Below are 21,194 nucleotides of genomic sequence, written 5' to 3'. Positions count from 1 at the left end.
CTGCTATTTAATAGCTTTAGCATAGGCCTAATGTTTATTTATTAGTACTGGTCTTTACTATTAGTCATATTCTTACAATTCATGTGTATGTTAAGTAAAGGGGGACAGTACTTGTGTGTGTTAAAACGTGTTATAATTTGCATATATAAAAAATATAATTGGCATATATATATATATATATATGCAAATTATAACATGTTTACACAAAATTTGTTTATATATATTCAATGTAAATTTTGATAATCATAATTAATAGATCACAATTACAATTCCAAGGGAATAATCGGCAATTATGATTTTTGTCATAATCGTGCAGCCCTAAGGTGAAGAAACCTGTTTATTATTTATTCATTTGATTTAGCAACTGTTCACTGAAATAGCCGGTTTCAATAAAACTACTTGTGATGTCATATTTGGCTTTGACTTTGACTGAACATTTGCTCTCATTTTGCGGAAAAAAATATCAGGATATATATCGTATATCGATATTCAGCCTAAATATATCGGGATATGACTTTTGGTCCATATCGCCCAGCCCTAGCTCAAAGTGATGCTTGGATCCTCTCTCTTCTAAGTATGTAAAACAACACTTGATGCAGAAGTTATATGGTGAGAAACTCAAAAGCTCAAAGTCAGATAGAGGACAAATTTGTAACAAATACTAGATTTATTTAAAATAAATTATTCAAACTACTGATATTGTGGTTCATTTCTTATGCAAAATCATATGAAACCTTTTTCTGTTTTATTACAGGTAATTTATGTTATTGTTTTTAATTGTGAAACTAAATTTGTTTATTCACAAATTCTGTGAGATACTACTGTGGAATCTTTTTGGATTGTGAGATTATAAGTTATGAATATGTTTTGAGTTTTGAATAGATTGTTTAAAAGAAAATAAGATTTGAAATGTTACAGATATCACACTGCTTTAATAAAACACTTTAAGCTGAAAAACAATTGCTTTATCTTATTATTTTTGTTAGCGTATTAAAAGTGTAACCCAGTATACAAGCCTCTAAAAATCATGGTAGTTCCTCTACCAAAGAAATGTTGCACTTAAAGAAATGTATAGATTCACATAAGTGTATTGACCGCTGTAAATATATAGCAGGTTAACTAGTGACATTTGTAACTGAGACGGTCATGTCACTTTCATAAGAATGGCACTTCCTTTGCTGAATATGGATGCTTTCGTCTTCAGTGTTTCTTGATGGACATCTGAAGAACTTCCTGTACTGCTGCCTGACCTGGACAAGAATGAGAAGAGAAATAGTTTTAAACTCTGGTTAAAAAAACAAAAACACAGAACATGTCCAAGTTATTTTTCAAGAATATAATTTTAGAAGATGAGAAATGAAAAATTAACTTAACCCTTTAGAACCTGAAGCTAAAATAGGCGTTTTTCACATATTTAGATTTTTTGACTGTACAATTCTAAAACAATGTGCTATCTTAATGTGCAAGGTGTCATCTTTTTCAGAAAGAGATAAGCTTTCAATAAATTACAGTTATTGACCATTAATTGTGTGTGGTGAGTTTGTAAATAGAATTTAAATAGACAAAAAAAAAAAAAAAAAAAAAACAGAATAAAATTTACTGATTTTTATTTAGAAAAAAAAACAGAAAAAATCATGAACGAAAGAAACTAACACTTTAAAGTTGAACAATGAACTATAATACATATATACAAGTCTTTTTTGTGACATTGGGTGGCACAGTTTTCATTTAGGACACTTTTTTTCAAACACGCACACATACAAATGCACACATTCTTAGGCACGCACACATACACATACACGCACTACATACTTAGATACGTGAAAGAGTAACGGCCATCCGCTTCCCAAGTTTCATTAAAAATCATCCTTATCCCCTCTTCTGCTGTCTAACACTTCTTTCGCCATGTATTTGTTTGTTTCTTTTATTATTTTATGCAATCCAAAACACTCTAACCTGCCGCGCTTCGTATCTCATATGTTCAAATCCTCCTTCCCGCGCTGCTGTCATTTGCAGACGGAAAGCATGAAATTACCGTAATAAGCCGTATATTGCCGAAAAGCGTATGTTATCTACTGTCAGGGGCAATTTGAATGGCTTTGATAGTGCAAACGGTTGAAGAGTTACGGTCAAATGAATACAGCTTGCTGGTATGTGTCGGCGACGACACAGCCGGTTCTAAAGGGTTAAAGGGTTAGTTCACCCCAAAATGAAAATTAGCTCATGATTTACTCGCCCTCAAGTCATCCTAGGTGTATATGACATTCTTCTTTCAGACGAATACAATCAGAGTTTAAAGTATAATAGTTGATCCAGTTACAAGCTTTATAATGGCAGTGAATGGCCGTTTCGGTGAAAGAGTGACCCTTGACCTGACGCACAACGTAATGATGAACACGGAGATCGAGCAAAACAAAACACCAGTCACAAATTAGTTTAAAAAGACAATTTTTTGAGAGAAAATATGAGAGGAGCTTGAGTTTGTTGCCCAGCCCTGTTTGTTTGAACCGTGAGAGGCGTCAAAGCTTCCCAGCGGGCATCTTGATGTCAAAATTACGTCAAGAAATAGGTCAAAAATGAAAGTCAAATTGACGTCAAAGTGTCGATGTCAATTTGACGTCAAGAGTTCTCTGCTGATGTCATTTTGCCAAACAAAAAGGTGAAACGCATGGCCGTACACTTATTACCAGCTTCACTTAAAACTAACCAGATTTACTTTATTTAATTTCCGGTTTAAATAAATATAATATTTAAATAGTTTAAAATATATTAAACATATTTTGATGAAACCATGATGGTGGTTAGCGTTTGCTTTAGTTGTGCTCTTGGCCCTTGACTCTTTAATATTAAATTTTCTCAGGCTGCTATAACTGTGTGTTTATAAAGCACAACTGTTGTAGCTAAAAAAGCCATGAGGGCAGGAGATGTTGGTGGTTTATTGAAGATGATGACAATATCATCATGTAATTACCTGAATCTCTGATCTTATTCAGTGTCTAATCTTTGGTCATATAGGACTTGTGATTTTAATGTTGTATTATAATAGAAGCCATTTAATTTAACAGCATGAGAATAACATTTTTTTAAATTAATAAAGAATTTTAAAAAACATTTAATGCATTAAACTCAACATTATTACTGAGCTATCAAGAATCAGTGTATGACTCTCAACAATGGTGACAATCAATTAAATGCTTCATGCTGCAGTGCATGCTGGGTACCACCAATCAAAACTCACCCATATCTCCCAGCATGCATTGCGGCTTTAATAAATTATGCAGCTGGAGTTGATCTGATTATCTGGATATTTTGTTTGATTGTCACCATTGTTGAGATTCATACGCTGTTTCTTGATGTCTGTGTGCGTCTAAGTAATGCCATAGATGACAGGGTTTTGAGCACTAAATAGTTATTAAAAACCAAGTATATTATTTGATAAACAACACTGCTAGACATGCTGTAGAATCAAATTACTTCTGTCATGAATAAAACCGCTTTTAAACCACAAGTCCCATATAATCAAAGCATTAGACACTGAACATGATCAGGGATTCAGGCATTTACATGATGATATCATCAATAAACAGCCAACATCTCCTGATCTCAGTTTCTCATGGCTTTTTTAGCTACAACAATTGTGCTTTATAAACACACAATTAAAGCAGCCAGAGAAATTTTATATTAAAGAGTCAAGGGTCAAGAGCACAACTAAAGCAAACGCTAACCACCATCATGGTGACTTTAAAATACAAAATATGATTTCATTAAACTGGAAATTAAATAAAGTAAATCTGGTTAGTTTTAAGTGAAGCTGGTGATAAGTGTACGGCCATGCATTTCACCTTTTTGTTTGGCAAAATGACATCAGCAGAGGTCAAATCTTGACATCAAATTGACATCGACACTTTGACGTCAATATGACTTTCATTTTTGACCAATTTCTTGACGTAATTTTGACATCAGTTTGATGTCATATTGATGTTAAATTGACATCAAATGCCCACTGGGTTACGCCACTCCTACATCTACGTCATACATGCGTCACTGGTTACTCTTTTGGTGTAAGTCGACTTGTGTACGGCTGTCTGCCGGAAGCTAGTTGTTTTAGTCGATATATTTTTCTCACACAAACACATCGCTTCACTTCAGAAGGCCTTTATTACTGTACGTACACACCGCGGCCGACTTGAGCTTCCAAAGTTACCGGAAGTCATTCATTTTCAATGGAAGCTGGCTTCTCTCAGAGCCAGGACATTTTTTAATATATCTCTGATTGTATTCGTCTGAAAGAAGAATGTCATATACACCTAGGATGACTTAAGGGTGAGTAAATCATGGGCTAATTTTCATTTTTGGGAACTAACCCTTTAATATAAAGTAGGTGAGAGATGATTTTCTGGTAGACTGTCTGTACTGATGTCTGACCTGATCATTGAGGACACAATAGACCAGGAACATGAAGGTTCCCTGCTGGGAGTTCAAGATCAGGAAGAAGATCTCCAGCTCCTTCCAGAAACCCAGAATCCAGGAGCAACCAAGAACCACAAACTGAGCCAGTGTTTTAAATGTCATATTCCTGCAGAGAAAGATGGAGAGTTAATATATATTTATTGATTATATTGTTGTGGAAAATCTGCAATTGTCCTGTTATAAGTATGACTTTTTGTCTGCACTGTAAAAAAATTCTAACCCTCCCAAATCAAAAATTTAAAGTGACCGATAACATCTAAATTTTTCAATTGGCCCAAGTTTTAATTTACAGAATTTCACTTGGGCCAATTGAAAAATTTAGATGTTATCGGTCACTTTAAATTTTTGATTTGGGAGAGTTAGAAATTTTTTACAGTCTGTAGAACACTTCTGTATTGTAATCAACCACACTTGAAACTTGTTTAAGAAAGTGATTTATGAAGAAAAACTCTGCAATTGTTATTGTACACATTTGACTTTACCTAACCTGTATGGAAGTAAAATAATGTCAAATGTTTTTGAAATAAAAAGCCTGTTGAATTGCACTACTTAAAAAAATAGGCATTGCATTAACCATGCTTGCATTTTAATGCATTGTATTAAGTGCATTTTTATGGGCTGAAATTCAACATGGTTGAATATTTAAGCTGTGAATATTTCAATTAAAAACATTTCAAACACCTTTTCATTATTAAAAATTCAAAAATCCATATTCACCTTTCATATTTCACTTCCAAAATATTCAAACTGTTTAAAAATAATGATCAATAATATTCAACAGGCAATTTTCGGTCCATTTTCGGTCCATTTTATTTCGCTTTGCAAATTCGCTTCCACAAATTCAGTGGTTCAAATTCGACAGTTAATTCAACATTGACGTCCAGGAACTGCAGGAAAAGCAGTAGATTGCCGAGCATACTCTCCATCTGCTGTTAGTCGACCTCACCATCAGATGGTGCAAAAGCATGTGTTGTTGACGAAGACATTCATTCATAAAATGGAAATGATTATCTGTGTCAGTATATGTGGAAAAGATGATAAAGACACAAAAGCTGTATTTATGTTTCATTCAATAACTTCATTGTTACTTTCCCTGTGTATTCTACATGTCATCAGCTTTCTCTACCATGAACAGGATTATAATCGGTTTCCCTTGTAAAGGCAATTTTCAGAGGTTAATAAAAACAGCATCAAAGGCGTAAGAAACTTTCAAGAGGCAAAATTGTAATAAAGTGAAAAGGTTTATTCTTTGAGGATTCTTTTCATACAAGTCGCAGCTACCCAACTTGGAAACAGAACTCCTGCCTGACTCAACAAACATAGACATTTTTATACAGGTTTCTGACATCCTAACCCCTCCTTCCCAGTTTCTGTAGTTTTCCTTAAAGATATCCCATATCTTTAGCTGGTTTGGACTGGTTTCTACCCCCCTGGACAGGTCAAACTGTTCTTTGTCCCTGAGAAGCCAAAAGGCCTTCATTTATGACCTAAATTACCTCCTGCTTCCCTCAGCTGCTAGAAACCCTCACAGAAACACATGATTAATTGAAATTAACAGTTTGGAAACAAATGAATATAGGAAATACTGATTTTTTCCATAACACCCTCAATACCTCATACTCAAGGATTCACCTTCCGTTGGGACAAAACGCTTAACGCATACAGTGATATGAAAGACCAAACTCGCACCTTATTGGGGATGTAGGCTGTAGGCTATATAGGCAACAGGCAAGAAGATGGACTCAGAATATAAACTTAACGCGCAAAGTTTCATGCTGAGCGTTTCGTGATATACTGGCATAAAATCAACACTTGATCAATTAATACTAACACTTTCTATTCTATTCTATTCTATTGTATTCTATTCTATTCTATTCTCTCTCTCTCTCTCTCTCTCTCTCTATATATATATATATATATATATATTTATTATGCCTACGTGTATTGCATTAGCTTAAACTGGGAAGAACCATAGCACTTGCATATTGTTGTCCTATTGTTAGTTTAACTGTAAATCGCTTCGTCTGCTAAATGACTAAATGTAAAATTGGCTTGACTTTGGACATTCGCACATTTAGGGACTGTCTCTAAAGTTGCATACAACATTGGCATACACGTTTCTAACTTCAATAGCAAACTTCAATTTATTTGAATAAATATAAAAAATCCAAAGGGTGCGCATTATGCCTGACACTACATGAACACGTTACAGTTGGTTTTATGACTGTAAGTCGTTCTATTCAAATGCTATCGGAGTTAGAAACGTGTATACCAATGTCGTATACACTTTAGAGACGGTCCCTAAATGTGCGAATGTCCAACGTCAAGCCAACTTTATGCCAGTCTATCACTGGGAAACGCTCAGCTTTGCGCGTTATTCTGAGTCCATCTGCTTGCCTGCGAGTTTGGTCTTTTATATCACTGTAATTAGTCCATTAAGATACGTTAAGCGTTTTATATGTCCAGCAGGGGAATCCTGAAGTATTGAGGGAAACCCATAGCCTGCATGCAGCACATCGCCACAATATAAAGTTAAGGCAACTAAACAACCAAGAAAAATATATGTCAACCTCAAAAATGTAACATTGGATCTGTACATCCGCATCGGGGAATAACATTATAATCTCGTTCACGGTAGAGAAAGATGCATGTAGGCTACACAGGAAAATTAACCGTGAAGACACTGAATTTAACATAAAACAGCCGTCATAATAATCACAAATACACTTACATTGCTGTAAATGAGTTTTATGAATGAATGACTTGCTCTAATTTTGCTGGTCTTCGTCAACAACAAGCGCTTTTGCACCCCCTGCTGGTGAGGTCGACTAACAGCAGATGGAGAGTATGCTCGGCAATCTACTGCTTTTCCTGCAGTTCCTGGACGTCAATGTTGAATTTACTGTTGAATTTGAACCACTGAATTTGCAAAGCGAAATAAAATGGATCGAAAATTGCCTGTTGAATATTATAGGTTGTATTTTTAAACAGTTTGAATATTTTGGAAGTGAAATATGAAAGGTGAATATGGATTATTGAATTTTTAATAATGAAAATGTGTTTGAAATGTTTTTAATTGAAATATTCACAGCTTAAATATTCAACCATGCTGAATTTCAGCCCATAAAAATGCAAGCCCTAAAAATATAATGCATTAAAATGCAAGCATGGTTAATGCAATGCCTATTTTTTTCAAGTAGTGCAATTCAACAGGCTTTTTATTTCAAAAACATTTGACATTATTTTACTTCCATAACCTGAGAATAATCAAAATAAGGTTAAAGGTAAATATGCAGCATATAACAATATATATACATATTTCATGGAGTGTTCAAATCATATTGTTTTTTACCTGGTTCGTTTCATATGTGAAACTTCAGCGTTCAGATTTTTCAAGGTGGAGGTCAGACTGATGATGATGTAGATGAAGAGAATCATGTTTAACTGCACAGTAGAGAAACAACCGTTATTAATCTTTAATCACTTTTCCCTCTGGGCTTCTTCGTATAATAGTCACACTTAGCTTCCTCCCGCCCGAAAACGGGCGAAGCCTTAAAATCTTACTTTACTTTTTCCCAGGATAACCAATCAAATATATTTTTGTTCTATAATGTTTTCTGATTATTATTTAGAATTTTTTGAATTTTTTATGATAGTTTGCATTAATTATATAATTTTTATTAGCTATTTTTTCCATTAGAATTAATATATATATTTTTATTTTATTTATTTTATTTTATTTTTCAATAAATGCAACATTTCACATCAAATTAGAGTGCAGGCCTAAAAAAAAAAAAATTTCAAGTGAGAAGAGCGCCACCTAGTGGCTTCAAAATTTATAAATTTGTGTCATGTCCTATAAGCGCCTATAGGCGGCCTATAGCTTTTTTATTTATTTATTTGATTTATTCCATTCGGAAAGAAAACAATTTATTACTAATCAACCACTGAATGGAACAACACAAATTATATATCATTTTAAAGCTTAGGATCTCAGCTTTTTAATGCATCTAATTACATTTATTAATTCCTAACGAGTGCTGAGTAATCCCTCTAAAACCAAGTGTACCGCCAGCAGGCGCCACCTAGCTGCGAAAATATTCATTACCATATTTTTCAAAAATCTTGCCTTGATTAACACAAAGTTGATGTCATTTGAAAGCTTAGAGTCTGAACTTTACAGTGAATGTATCCACTTTGAAAAACTCTTAAGTATTGCTGAGTAATTTGCTGATAAATAGAATTTCTTTTTTTTCATAATCTATAAAATAATGTACTGCAATGTGTCAAAAACATCATACAGCTCATGAAACATTCTCAGATAATTGAAAATGGCACTTCATTTTTTACAGCATATTATTACAATTAAAATGAGCCCAAAATTAACATAATCTATTGCTTTTATGACAAGATATTCTTCATGGAGAAAAAATTGCCAATGAGGGGGTGTCAAAGACTGTACAAAAAGGCTATCTCTTTTCAAAATGCTGTAATTTTTGATTCCTTTATCCAAAAATTATAATTTTTTTATCCAGATGCAGCTAACATGTAGGGGGACTTCACTAAAAAAGAATTTTCCTCCTACCTTATTTCCTTCCTGAGTTATTCCATGACAAATAAGAAAGATATGCAAAATCATAATAAAAATTATATATATATATTGTCTTTTATCCGCCGTTTCTTGGCAGGACAATGTCCAAATGTAATGTAATTTATATTTAAAAAAAATTTAAAAAGAGTTCTTTCAAACGATACCTACCTTTTGACTCTCCTTGCTATAGTTTTGGAGTTATTATGATTATATAATTTTTATATAGTTTGGGGCAAAATGTGCTGTTTCAGTCTTACCAGTTCATTTCTCTGTGTGTGTGTGTTTGTGTGTGTAGGTGTGTGTGTGTGGGGGGGAGGGTGTCTTTTTTGCACTCTTGATGTTTTAGAGTGTCACCCCTTCATTGCTGAACACTTTTTTTCAGCACAGTGGCTGATCTGTAGCTTGTACCACCAAAAGTTTCTCTGAGTTTTCCTATTTTTTCGTATTTCCCATTCATTTCCTATGTCGCCCGTTTTCGGGCGGGAGGAAGCTAAGTGTGACTTTTTTTTTTACGACCCTTTAACATATCAGAATCATCTCCTTGATTTTTTTGTGTGTTCATATAGGTAATAAAAGAAAAGTCACCAAGTTTCACCCCCATCCGATGAAGCAAAAAAATTAAACAATTCGAAACGTTCAAGTTTTCGCCCGTTTTCGGGCGAAGAAGCCCAGAGGGTTAATACAAAGTCATGATGAGAAATGTGCTTACTGCTAGTATGACGCAAACAGGTCCCTGAAAACTCCAGTTAAAGCCTTTATCCATTTCAATCCAGCACCTGTTTAGAGGAAGAAAAATAATGAAATGAACAAACATGAAGGATGAAGGTGTTGATCTCTGAGTCTCTCAAACTAAACTCACTGTTCACTTCCGTAGCCTTTAGGATTCACCCCAGCAGACACAGCCACCACAACCAGAGCAACCGTATATCCAATCACACACAGGAATCTACTGCTAAGCACCCCCCTCCTTTTGGAGCTGATCTGTGATAGGTTCTTCACACAGATGAAGAGCAGCACAGCTTCAATGAACATCCACACAAAGCCGGAGAGAAAGAGGAAGTGCAGCACACCTGATATCACGGCACACAACACCTGGAGATCATGAGAGACGGTTATGATGATTCTCAGTGAGACTGTGCTGAGCTGTAGGGCTCCTTCATCATTCTCACCTGATGACGGCGTATGAGTCTCAGGAACTGTTGTGTGAGCAGGAACAGAAGGTGAGCCAACAGAAGACTCACGCAGAGGTTGATTCGAGCCACATTATTCACTCCAGGACTCCACTGACAAAGGGCAAAGGTCAACAGGGCCAAACTGAAGAACACCAGCCCCACGATCACACACACCAAATTCAACACGTACAGCGCTGAGTCGCTCTGAGGAAACATGTCACAGTACATGAGTGCCAAATCTGTGCTGTTCTTCAATGCTCACTATAAATGTTCTCGTACCTCTGATGGGCGGCTGGTTTGCATGATGAGAGCGAATGTGGACAGATGATCACAGGAACACACAGTGTAGCTTCTGTTGGTCTCTAAAACAGAACAGCCATCTACAATCCACTCGCTGATGTTCCAGTACACACAGGACAGAGAACCGTCGGGGTCAAACTCCTGCAAAAAGAAGAAAGAACATGCAGAAAATAGTATAACACTGAATATTAGATGTTTTCAGATGTTCATCAGTTCTCAGGTTGGACAAAAACACATTTCAGTCTCTCACTCTGATGTGTTTGAGGGTGAAGTTGACTGGTTTGGTGAGTTTAGTGTTGGTGGTTTTGGGAAGAGTAACTGAGATCACAGTGGACATCATTTTAATCGTGTCATTTGATGTGTTGAAGACGCCTGGCTTCAGTAAATTCTCCATTGTGTTATAACTCATGAAAGCCACAGCAGCTGATCCTGTGTGACAGAAACAGAAGAAACTTGTACTGAACACATTAAAACCTTTAGTTAAATGTGGTTTAGTGATATATCTTCTAAAAATGTTTTATTTAAAATGTTGTATTAAAACACATCTCACATACTTGTTTCATTGTTGTTCTTGGCGATCCCAATGAGATCGATGTCCACAGAAGAATTTGTCGTGACAAGTCGAGGGATTTTATCTAAGGTGACACTGGGTCCCACCATGAAGACTTCAACCTCTGATTTAGAAAATAAGCAGTTATGTTTTGTTTTTTGTTTTTATTAAAGTTGATTCAATCTGCACAAATCTGCAAAAAACAAAACAATAAAAAGACTAAAATAAAATAACTATTTCATCTAATTACTAGTTTGAACTAATCAGTTAACTTTGTACACAGCAAAATCCCCAGAGTTAAATTAAGTCAAGCTGGTAATGCTGTTTGTGGAGTTGTTTAATCCTCTTCTGCTGAGATCTTGAGAGATGTAATGTCTTCTTTTATCTTTAGTTGATTCATCTTAGGGTGGGGGAGACCGGGGAGTGTTGCAACAGGGGATGGTTGCAACATGTCATTTTTCTCCAATCAGAAACAAGCTAGAGTGATGACACTCATACTGCACATGCACAGTTAGACCCTTCCCCCAACAAGAAGACAGTAGACATATTCAACATCTGCTGCTGCATTTATTGAACAAAACTTGCTTTGGAGGTATGAAAGTAATTTTTTTCATGAGATGTAATTTTGTCATACTGTCCTGCCATTTTGTATGAATTAATCAAAACTTACTTAGTTTGAATTATTGTTTTGTTGACTTCTAAGTGACATAGTTAGCATGTGTCAAAGTCAGTGTGTCTAGCAGGCATGGCTGATGGTTTTGCAACAAGTTATAAATTGCATGTGTAATAAAAGTTTGTTGCATTGCAAATTGTTCAATTCTTCCTGTCTGGCACTGAAATATGGAGAGATTGAATAGCATTTGTAACACCTGCACACTGAATATATGTAGGCCTATGTTCTACACATAAACAAACAAAACTCAATAACTGTTATTTGATAAATATCACTAAATAAATAAATAATAGGTTACAATAATATTATTATAGAAATAAATAATACTATTGGCCTAAAACAGTTCATATTTTCATCATTGAAAGCCTAATTTGATTGTACAGACCATTTGTTGCAGTTGGTCTGCAATCAAGTAAGGCTTAAGATGCTTTTGGAAATGCAGCCCTGGTTATGATTTGATGATGAAATTACTAATAACCTGATTCAATAATGGCACCCATCATTATAATCTAATTATCCTCATGTTTTATTAATTTTGCACTACAGTAGTTATTTCCAACAATATTTTAATTATCTGAAAGTTTAAAAATCACACACAGATATCAAGAATCTACATATGAATCTCAACAATGGTGACAATCAAACAAATGCTTAATATTGCAGTGCATGATGGGAGCCACCAATCAGAACGCATCCATGGCTCCCATCATGCATTGCAGCATGACTAAATTATGCAGCTGAATTGTCCTGTAATTTTCATTGTTTTTTTCTGTTTGCTTTTATTTTGCTATTGTTTTGTTCTGACTTTAATAGCTTGTTTTGTGATGTTCAGAGTTGATCTGTTCCTCACTAGTTTGTTTATTGTCACCATTGTTGAGATTCATATGCTGATTCTTGATGTCTGTGTGTTTAAATACATCAACTTTTTTGCACAAAGTATTTTCAAAATTTTTCATATTGCTGTTGGATCTCAAACTGTAGAATCTCAGAGCTACAATCACCAATACTAAAACGAGACATCAAGCATATAGTCAAAAATTTAGACTCTGAATGACATCAGTGAATCAAGTCACTACATGATGATAACGTCATTATCATCAAAACATATTGGCCCTCATTTATCAAAAGTGCGTACACCAAATTTCCAGCGTACACCTGGCGTACACCCAAAACCACGGTGACTTTGAGATTTATCAATATGGACGTTGGCGTACGGCACGCTCAAATCCTACGCCAGCTCAGGAGGTGGTGTACGCACGTTTCGAGTGCGGGAATGCGCAGAAAAACAATTCCTAACACCACAAAACGCACTGACAAACTAAAAGATATGATATATTATGACCCACTGTAAAAAAACAACAACATAGTAATTATAAACTTCAGTGTTTATTTTTGTGCAACATGGACTTCAATGTTTAATTTGTGTGACTTTACCAAAGCATTTGAATTGTAGGCATATGTATTCCTTAAGTTGCGAGCCTGCGCGCTTTACCTGACGTTTCAAGCCTTGTTTATACTTTCGCCTGGCTCCGCAGCGCGAGTCTCCGCAGACTGCGCGCGCACCTCCCCAAACGGACGAGGCGTTTATACTCGACGCGCTCGCCGTTGTACTATTCTTTGAAACGATGGTTAGGCCAGGGTTAGGCCCGGCAGGTGTGCACGGACTGGGTTTAGTAATGAAAGGCTTTCAATGACCAAAAAAATCATTCAGACTGACAAAATAATAAAAATGACATTCTTCTTCTTTTAAATAATAATAATAATAATACAAATACAAATAATAATAATAACGACATCCTTCTTCTAAATAACAATAAGCGTCATTAATAATAAAAATCTAGAAATCAATTTTGTTTCTTTCCACTTCCCTGGTTTCGCTTTCTCTTTCTCAAAGAACTTTCTCTTCTTTGCCGTCTTCCGTGTGTCCATGGCGTAAAATAAGGGCGTGGGGGGAGCGGAGACTTGAATATATAGGGGCGTGTTATTCTAATGACACTCGTTTTCAGCCGCGGCATTTATCAAGCGCAGGTATTGCGTACACCTGGATTTCAAAGGTACGCACAGCTTCATAAATCAGGCGGTGAGAAGAGTGTAAGCATAATCTTACGCCAACATATACGCCCGTTTCTACGCAAGAATGATAAATGAGGGCCATTGTGAGCAGATCATGTGTTCTCTTGCAATAACAAATGTGCTTTATAAACACAATGATGGAACAGTCAGAGAAAAACTAATATTAAGAAAATGAAAAGAGTCAAGAGCCCAACTAGAGCAAACACTGACCACCATAATGGTAACTTGAAAAGAAAACTTCCATAAAACATTACCGTCTAAACTTAACTGTTGAATCTCAAGAACTTTTGTCGATGTATGACAGAAATAAAGTCAAACTGGTAATAATAAGTGCAACAATGTGTAATGACTCGAAGTCAGTAGTTCTTGTGTTTCTCTTTTTTCTGTTATTGTTTTTTCTCTTTCCGTCAATGATTCTGCTTATTAACATCAGCTGTCACCACTAATAGCCAATCACTTAATTAATCACTTAATTATCTCATTAACTTCAACACTGCTTCAGTGTTAATTTTAACACTCTGTAGAGTGGGACCATATGTACTCTGAGCAGTGTTGATTTAACACTGGTTTTTTTGCTGTGTGGCTTCTTCCATTCAAATAAATACTGTGAACAATATGTCATATATAATCATCTTTATATGGTATGGAGTTTAATAAAATTTGAACATTTGGTTGATCTAGTCCCAATAGTCTCTGAGTAACTGAGAAAAATGCAAAAAGTGTTGCAACTGTCCCCGGTCTCCCTTACGTTTACACGACAACGATACGCTTACAACTCAGAAGTGTTTCCTTTGAGTTTTCAAAACTTTGCATTTTCAGCAGAGGTGGAAAGTCCAGGGGTCAGAAAGTAAAAGTCCTGCCATATATTTATTCCACCCATGAACTCACACAGCAAACACTCCAGTGTTAAATGAACTCTCCTGGGAGTTTATTTGGCTCCAGACTCAAGAGTGTTAAAGTTAATGAGATAATTAAGTGATTGATTGAGTGATGATTGAGCATTATTGAAAACACCTGATGTTAACAAGCAGAATCACTGAAGGAGAAAATCTCTTTTTTAAGTTGCCATTATGGTGATCAGTGTTTGCTTTAGTTGGGCTCTTGACCCTTAAACTAATAACTTTAGATTTTGTTTGGCTGTTGTATCTGGGTTATAACTCTCAGATGAACAAATAGAAATGTTGATCATGTGGTGTTTTTTATGTTTTGACACAATCATAATTTGACCTGAATCACAAAACTCATTTAGAGAGTTAAGTTTACCTTGTTGATTATAGCTGCCTGTGATTCTAATATTATGCCATGGTAATAATTTTCAATGTAAACAGAAAGATTTCTTGAAAGTTGTTCTGATCAAAGGACTTTGAAAAATTATATTATTTGGACACACTGACACCAAGAATCAGCCTGTGATTCTCAACAATGGTGACAACAATAAAGCATGTTGCAGTGCATTCTGGGTGCCACCAATCAAAACTCATCCATGGCTCCCATCATGCATTGCGGTATGAATAAATTATGATCTGAATTGTCTTGTTTTCCTAATTGAATATTCTTTTTGTCACCATTGTTGAGATTCATACACTGAATCTTGATGTCTGTGTGTGCCTTAAAGAAAAATTTTCCTTTTCTTTATCAGAACAACTTTTAAGAAATAATTTGAATTATATTGAAAATTCTGGAACTTAATCTGTAGAATTACTGTGATGTTGTAATGACCAATATACATTTAAGTCAGAGATTAGGCTCTAATTGAGTTCAGTGATTCAAATCAAATTATGATTATGTTCAAATATAACCAACACCACCTGACCAACTTTTCTTTTTGTTCATCTGGCTGTAATAACTCAGATCAACAGCCAAACAAAATCTAAAGATAATCATTTGAAGGTCAACTGCCCAACTAAATCGAACACTAATCTCCATAACGGTGTCTAAAATTGTGATTTTTCTCCTTCAGTGATTCGGCTTGTTAACATCAGGTGTTTTCAATAATGCTCAATCATCACTCAATCAATCACTTAATTATCTCATTAACTTTAACACTCTTGAGTCTGGAGCCAGAAAAAAAACAGGAGAGTTCATTTAACACTGGAGTTTTTGCTGTGTGAGTTCATGGGTGGAATAAACATATGGCAGGACTTTTACTTTCTGACCCCTGGAATCTCCACCTCTGATTTTCAGGCACCCAAACTGACTCTTTGTTGTCGTGGAAACGAATGGCCAAAACGTATAAAAAGTTATACGTTTTTAGTTGAAAACGGTGTCGTGTAAACAGACCCTAAAGCCTCATTCACACCGGACGCCGAAGCGGCGCGGAACGGAGGCCGCTTCCTTTCGGCGCCCATGTTAACCTATGGTGTCATTCTATTTTTTGCGCGAGCCGCGAGTGATCCGCGTCCATTCCGGCAGGAAGTCACACCAAGAAACACGAGACATCCGGTCAATTGTCAAAATATAAGCAATTTTCTAATTAAAATACCGCGAGTATTAACTAAACACGTGTGTGTCTCGACAATGGATTAATAAAAGAAGTGTACAAACTTCTTGGTTACAGAAACATGGTGTATTCATTTTATGAGGTTATTTACTTACCCATGAAGTAAAAAATAGCTCTGAATAAACAACAACTGAGCAGAAGCGCTTGTCGACCGCCGCGGAGAACACGCGTCTGGTGTGAACAGGCAGGCGCCGGACCGCGTGTGATTTTCCGTTTCGCGTCGCTTCGGCGTCTGGTGTGAACCAGGCGTAATGCTGTGGCTGAAGCGGGTGTTCATCACTAATGCTCAATCATCTCTTAATTAATCACTTAATTATCTCATTAACTTTAACACTTTTAACACTCTTTAGATTGGGACAATATGTACTCAGTGTGAGCAGTTTTGATTTAACTCTGTGTGCCTGTAACGTTGTAGTAATCATGAAGACATTGATTAGCTTGTTCAGGTGTGTTTGATTAGGGTTGGAGCTAAACTCCAGGAAAGTGGATCTCGTGGTCCAGAGTTGAGAACCCCTGCTCTAGACTATATAAACTCCCTGATATCATATATAAGCTCAGTTTCATCATCAATAATAACAGTTTCTCCACTCACCAACAGCAGCAAGAGTAAAATTGACTCTGTCATGTGTGTCTGTCGGCTTCACCAATGTAGAGATGAGTTTCTCGTTGGCTTTTAACACATGGTTTCCGTTGGAGGCTAGTTCAGCTCGGCTGACTGATGATGAAGACTCTGAAATCTCTTCTGAAGTGTTGAGGACCATATTCAAAATATTGGTCACAGTCTAATTTATTGATCAGAAAAAAAAAAAAAAAAAATACTGTAAATATTAAGAAAGCCAATTAATCATACCTGCGATGTCAATCATGTAACTGACAATTACATTTGATTTGATTATTTTATATATATATAAAAAAAAAATCTCTTGAAGACTTACAGTCAAAGGAAGCTCTTGCGCTGTAATGTTCTCGATCTGCTCCAGAAGATTTTGAAGGGATTCAGTCTGACTCTGAAATCAATGAGAAGACAGAATTTGACGATGTGTGAGTGATGACTTTAACCGGGTATGCTGAGTGCCTCTGAAATGAGACACAGACAGTGTTTTTTAACAAATTTCTTTAACAAATGATTAAATGACAATTTTTTTAAACATTTGTCGTGCTTTTCTGTATTTTGCTCGCTACAGTGGACAGTGTTTGTATCCAAACCAGTGCCGGCCCGAGCCTTTTGGGGGCCCTAAGCAGAATATGATTTGGGGGCCCCCTCCCACCACGCTGTAAAAAATAAAATCGTAAAAAAAACGGTCAATGACTGTCAGCTACGGCTGCCAAACAAAAACCGTAAAAATAAAGTAAAATATCCTAATTTAAATGAAGTGCAAAAAACTTTTACATAAAATTTCCTTAAATGTTTTACAGAAAAACACTGTTATTTTACAGCTATTTCCTGAATTATTACGATCAAACACCTTCACTGTAAAAAACTCCCATAAAAAAACAGTCAAATGACTGTCAGCTACGGCTGCCATACAAAACCCATAAAATTAATATAAAATATCCTAAATTAATTAAGTGCAAAATACTTTTACAGAAATCTTCATTAATCTTTTTTGACAGAAACACAGTTATTTCACATTTATTTTCTGAATTTTTTACTGAAAAACATGCAATTAACTACATGCATGATTTGCTGCGACTATACGTCACTGCATCAGCAACTACACAGTTACTGTCAAATAAAACAACATGCAGCTTTTCTTCAGTGTTACTCTGCTCATCCTGGACTGAAGCTCAGGCTCTACTCTTCAACACAATGGTGACACACGAAACACACCATACAGAAACACTTTAAACCCCAACAGAACATTAAACACTAACAGATCTCTCAGGATCTCAGCATCTTCACTTATTACAATCCAGACTTTATTTCTTTCATACTAACATTCTTATTGAGAATTAACAGAGGTTTAGAAGTTGAAGTGTTATTGAAAATAATAAAGTTTGATGTCACCATGATGGAGACCAGGGTTTGCTTTAGTTGGGCTCTTGAACTTTTAGTGTTTAACATTAATTTTTCTCTGTCTGCTTTACCTGTGTGTCTCTGATGCATATTAGTTATGGTAGGAATCCAAGAGAAACTCAGATCAGATGATGTTGGTCACTTTTTAGTGATAATAACATGTAGTGTCCTGCTTCATTGATACCATCTGTAGTGAAGTCTCTGATTAAGTTGGTAAATATTAGTTAATTTTGTGTGACAAAATTGCTGGAGAAGAATCTGCAGTGCTGAGATACTCAGATTTTATGAAGTTATTATACAGAAAATGCTTTGACAGGATCATGTAGACTCACTCAGACATCAAGAATCAGCGTATGAATCACAACAATGATGACAATGAAAAAAATAAAATAAATCTGAATTACTATAAAGTCACAAAAAGGCTTTGTTGGTTGTCACCATTGTTGAGATTCACATGATGATTCTTGATGTCTCTATACTACTAAAAAAAATGAACCAGCTCAAATCTTTTCTGTATAATATATATATATTTTTTTTTTCAGTTTGTTATAATACTGACATCACAATATTTCAAGGGTCATGTGAAAAATTATGACATTAATTATAGATTTGCATTAAGCTTAATTCCAGCTACATATTATGCAATCTAAAATAATATATTCAGATATTTGATTGCTATACATGTGAATCAGACCATCATCAGATCATCACCAATGAATGACCAAGACCATCTGATATTTTCTCCTGCATTTATTGCTATAACAAATGCTTATTAGATACACAGTTAAAGCCGCCAGAGAAAACTAAAGTTATAAACCCAAGGGTCATGAGCCCAACTAAAGCAGACACTGATCTCAATCATGGTGACATCAAATTTATTTTAAAGTTTTTTATACTTTATTTAAATTAGCATATTTGACTTTAATTTTATGGTTTTTGTTTGGCAGCCGCAGCTGCCAGTCATTTGATCCTTTTTTTACGATTTTTTTTACAATGAAGGTGTTTGATCGTGATTATTCAGGAAATACCTGTAAAATAACAGTGTTTTTCAGTTTATTTAATTTAGGATGTTTTACAGTTTTTTGGGGAGCTGACAGTCATTTGACCATTTTATCATTTAACTGTTCTGTTACTGTTTAATTACAGATTATATTTGTAATTTTACATACATTTTTATGTAATTTAACAAAACAGAAAAAATATTGTATGAAAAATACAATCAATTTTCTGTATAAAAAATGTGAATTACTGGAATTTTTCATTAATGTCACAATACCTAAAATAATAGCTGAATTTTTATTTTACAGATATTTTTTGTAATTTTACAGTGTTTTGAGTACAATTTAAAATTAAAGAAAATGATCGTCAAAAAATCACAGTTATTTTCTGTAAAATTTGGATTTGTTTTTACAGTGCACGCGTACACAGCAAAATCCCCCGTGTTAAATTAACACTCCTCAGTGTTTATATGTGTCCACACTACAGGGTGTTAAAATTAACACTGAAGCGGTGTTGAAGTTAATGAGATAATTAAGTAAACACTGAAGCAGTGTTGAAGTTAATGAGATAATTAAGTGATTAATTAAGTGATTGGCCATTAGTGGTGACACCTGATGATAACAAGCAGACTCACTGAAGGAAAGAGAAAAAATAATAACAGAAAAAAGAGAAACACAAGAACTACTGACTTCGAGTCATTACACATTGTTGCATTTATTATTACCAGTTTGACTTTATTTCTGTCATACATCGACAAAAGTTCTTGAGAGTCAACAGAAGTTTAGACGGTAATGTTTTATGGAAGTTTTCTTTTCAAGTTACCATTTTGGTGGTCAGTGTTTGCTTTAGTTGGGCTCTTGACACTTTTCATTTTTTGATATTAGTTTTTCTCTGGTTGCTACAACTCTGTGTTTATGAGGCACATTTGTTACTGCAAGCAAAAACATGACCTGCTCACAATGATAAAAATTTTGATGATAAAAACATTATCATGTAGTGTCCTGATGCACTGATGTCATTCAGACTCTAAATTTTTGACTATATGCTTGATGTCTCGTTTTAGTATTGGTGATTGTAGCTCTGAGATTTTACAGTTTGAGATCCAACAGCAATATGAAAAATTTTGAAAATACTTTGAGCGAAGTTATTGTGTTTAAACACACAGACATCAAGAATCAGCATATGAATCTCAACAATGGTGACAATAAACAAACTAGTGAGGAACAGATCAACTCTGAACATCACAAAACAAGATACTAAAGTCAGAACAAAACAATAGCAAAATAAAAGCCAACAGAAAAAACAATGAAAATTACAGGACAATTCAGCTGCATAATTTAGTCATGCTGCAATGCATGATGTCAGCCAGGGATGCGTTCTGATTGGTGGCTCCCATCATGCACTGCAACATTAAGCATTTGTTTGATTGTCACCATTGTTGAGATTCATATGTAGATTCTTGATGTCTGTGTGTGATTTTAAATCCTTAAGATTTTTAATACATTGCTGGAAGTAATTACTGTAGTGAAAAATTAATAAAACAATTAGATAATCAGTTTATAATGCTGGGTGACAACATTGAATCGGGTCACTAGTAATTTCATCATTGAAACATAACCAGGGCTGAATTTCCAAAAGTATCTTAAACTTAACCCTCTGGGGTCTAAGGTGTTTTTGGGGTCCTTGAGATATTCTGACATGCCCTGACATTTGTGCTTTTTTCAGTTGCTTATAAACATATTAATGGCAAAAAAAAATTACACACTATTTAGCACAAACAGGGCTACCATAATATGTGAGCAACAAGAATGTACATGTCTGCATTTTTGAGAGAATAATGTTTATGCGT

At 35.1% G+C, this 21,194-nt stretch overlaps 1 protein-coding gene across 1 annotated transcript in view; it reads right to left on the bottom strand.

Moving 5' to 3' along the window:
- Positions 1 to 906: 906 nt before the first annotated feature.
- The window catches only part of LOC311279050 (adhesion G protein-coupled receptor E3-like), a 32,883-nt gene continuing 12,595 nt past the window's right edge, over positions 907 to 21,194 (bottom strand). The window contains exons 4-14 of the mRNA XM_084390280.1: positions 17,265 to 17,336; positions 16,922 to 17,111; positions 11,088 to 11,207; positions 10,784 to 10,962; positions 10,513 to 10,674; positions 10,231 to 10,437; positions 9,921 to 10,153; positions 9,771 to 9,837; positions 7,823 to 7,914; positions 4,426 to 4,576; positions 907 to 1,250 (exon numbers count right to left, since the gene is read on the bottom strand). Of these exons, the coding sequence (XP_084246406.1) occupies positions 1,116 to 1,250; positions 4,426 to 4,576; positions 7,823 to 7,914; positions 9,771 to 9,837; positions 9,921 to 10,153; positions 10,231 to 10,437; positions 10,513 to 10,674; positions 10,784 to 10,962; positions 11,088 to 11,207; positions 16,922 to 17,111; positions 17,265 to 17,336 (1,608 nt within the window). The 3' untranslated portion in view covers positions 907 to 1,115. The remainder of the gene's footprint in view (positions 1,251 to 4,425; positions 4,577 to 7,822; positions 7,915 to 9,770; positions 9,838 to 9,920; positions 10,154 to 10,230; positions 10,438 to 10,512; positions 10,675 to 10,783; positions 10,963 to 11,087; positions 11,208 to 16,921; positions 17,112 to 17,264; positions 17,337 to 21,194) is intronic.

This window comes from Rutilus rutilus (genome assembly GCF_951802725.1).
Source record: "Rutilus rutilus genome assembly, chromosome: 2".
Classification (NCBI taxonomy): Eukaryota; Metazoa; Chordata; class Actinopteri; order Cypriniformes; family Leuciscidae; genus Rutilus; species Rutilus rutilus.
The sequence above is the reverse complement of the archived record's forward strand: the minus strand, read 5'-3'. Positions and strand labels throughout refer to the sequence as shown.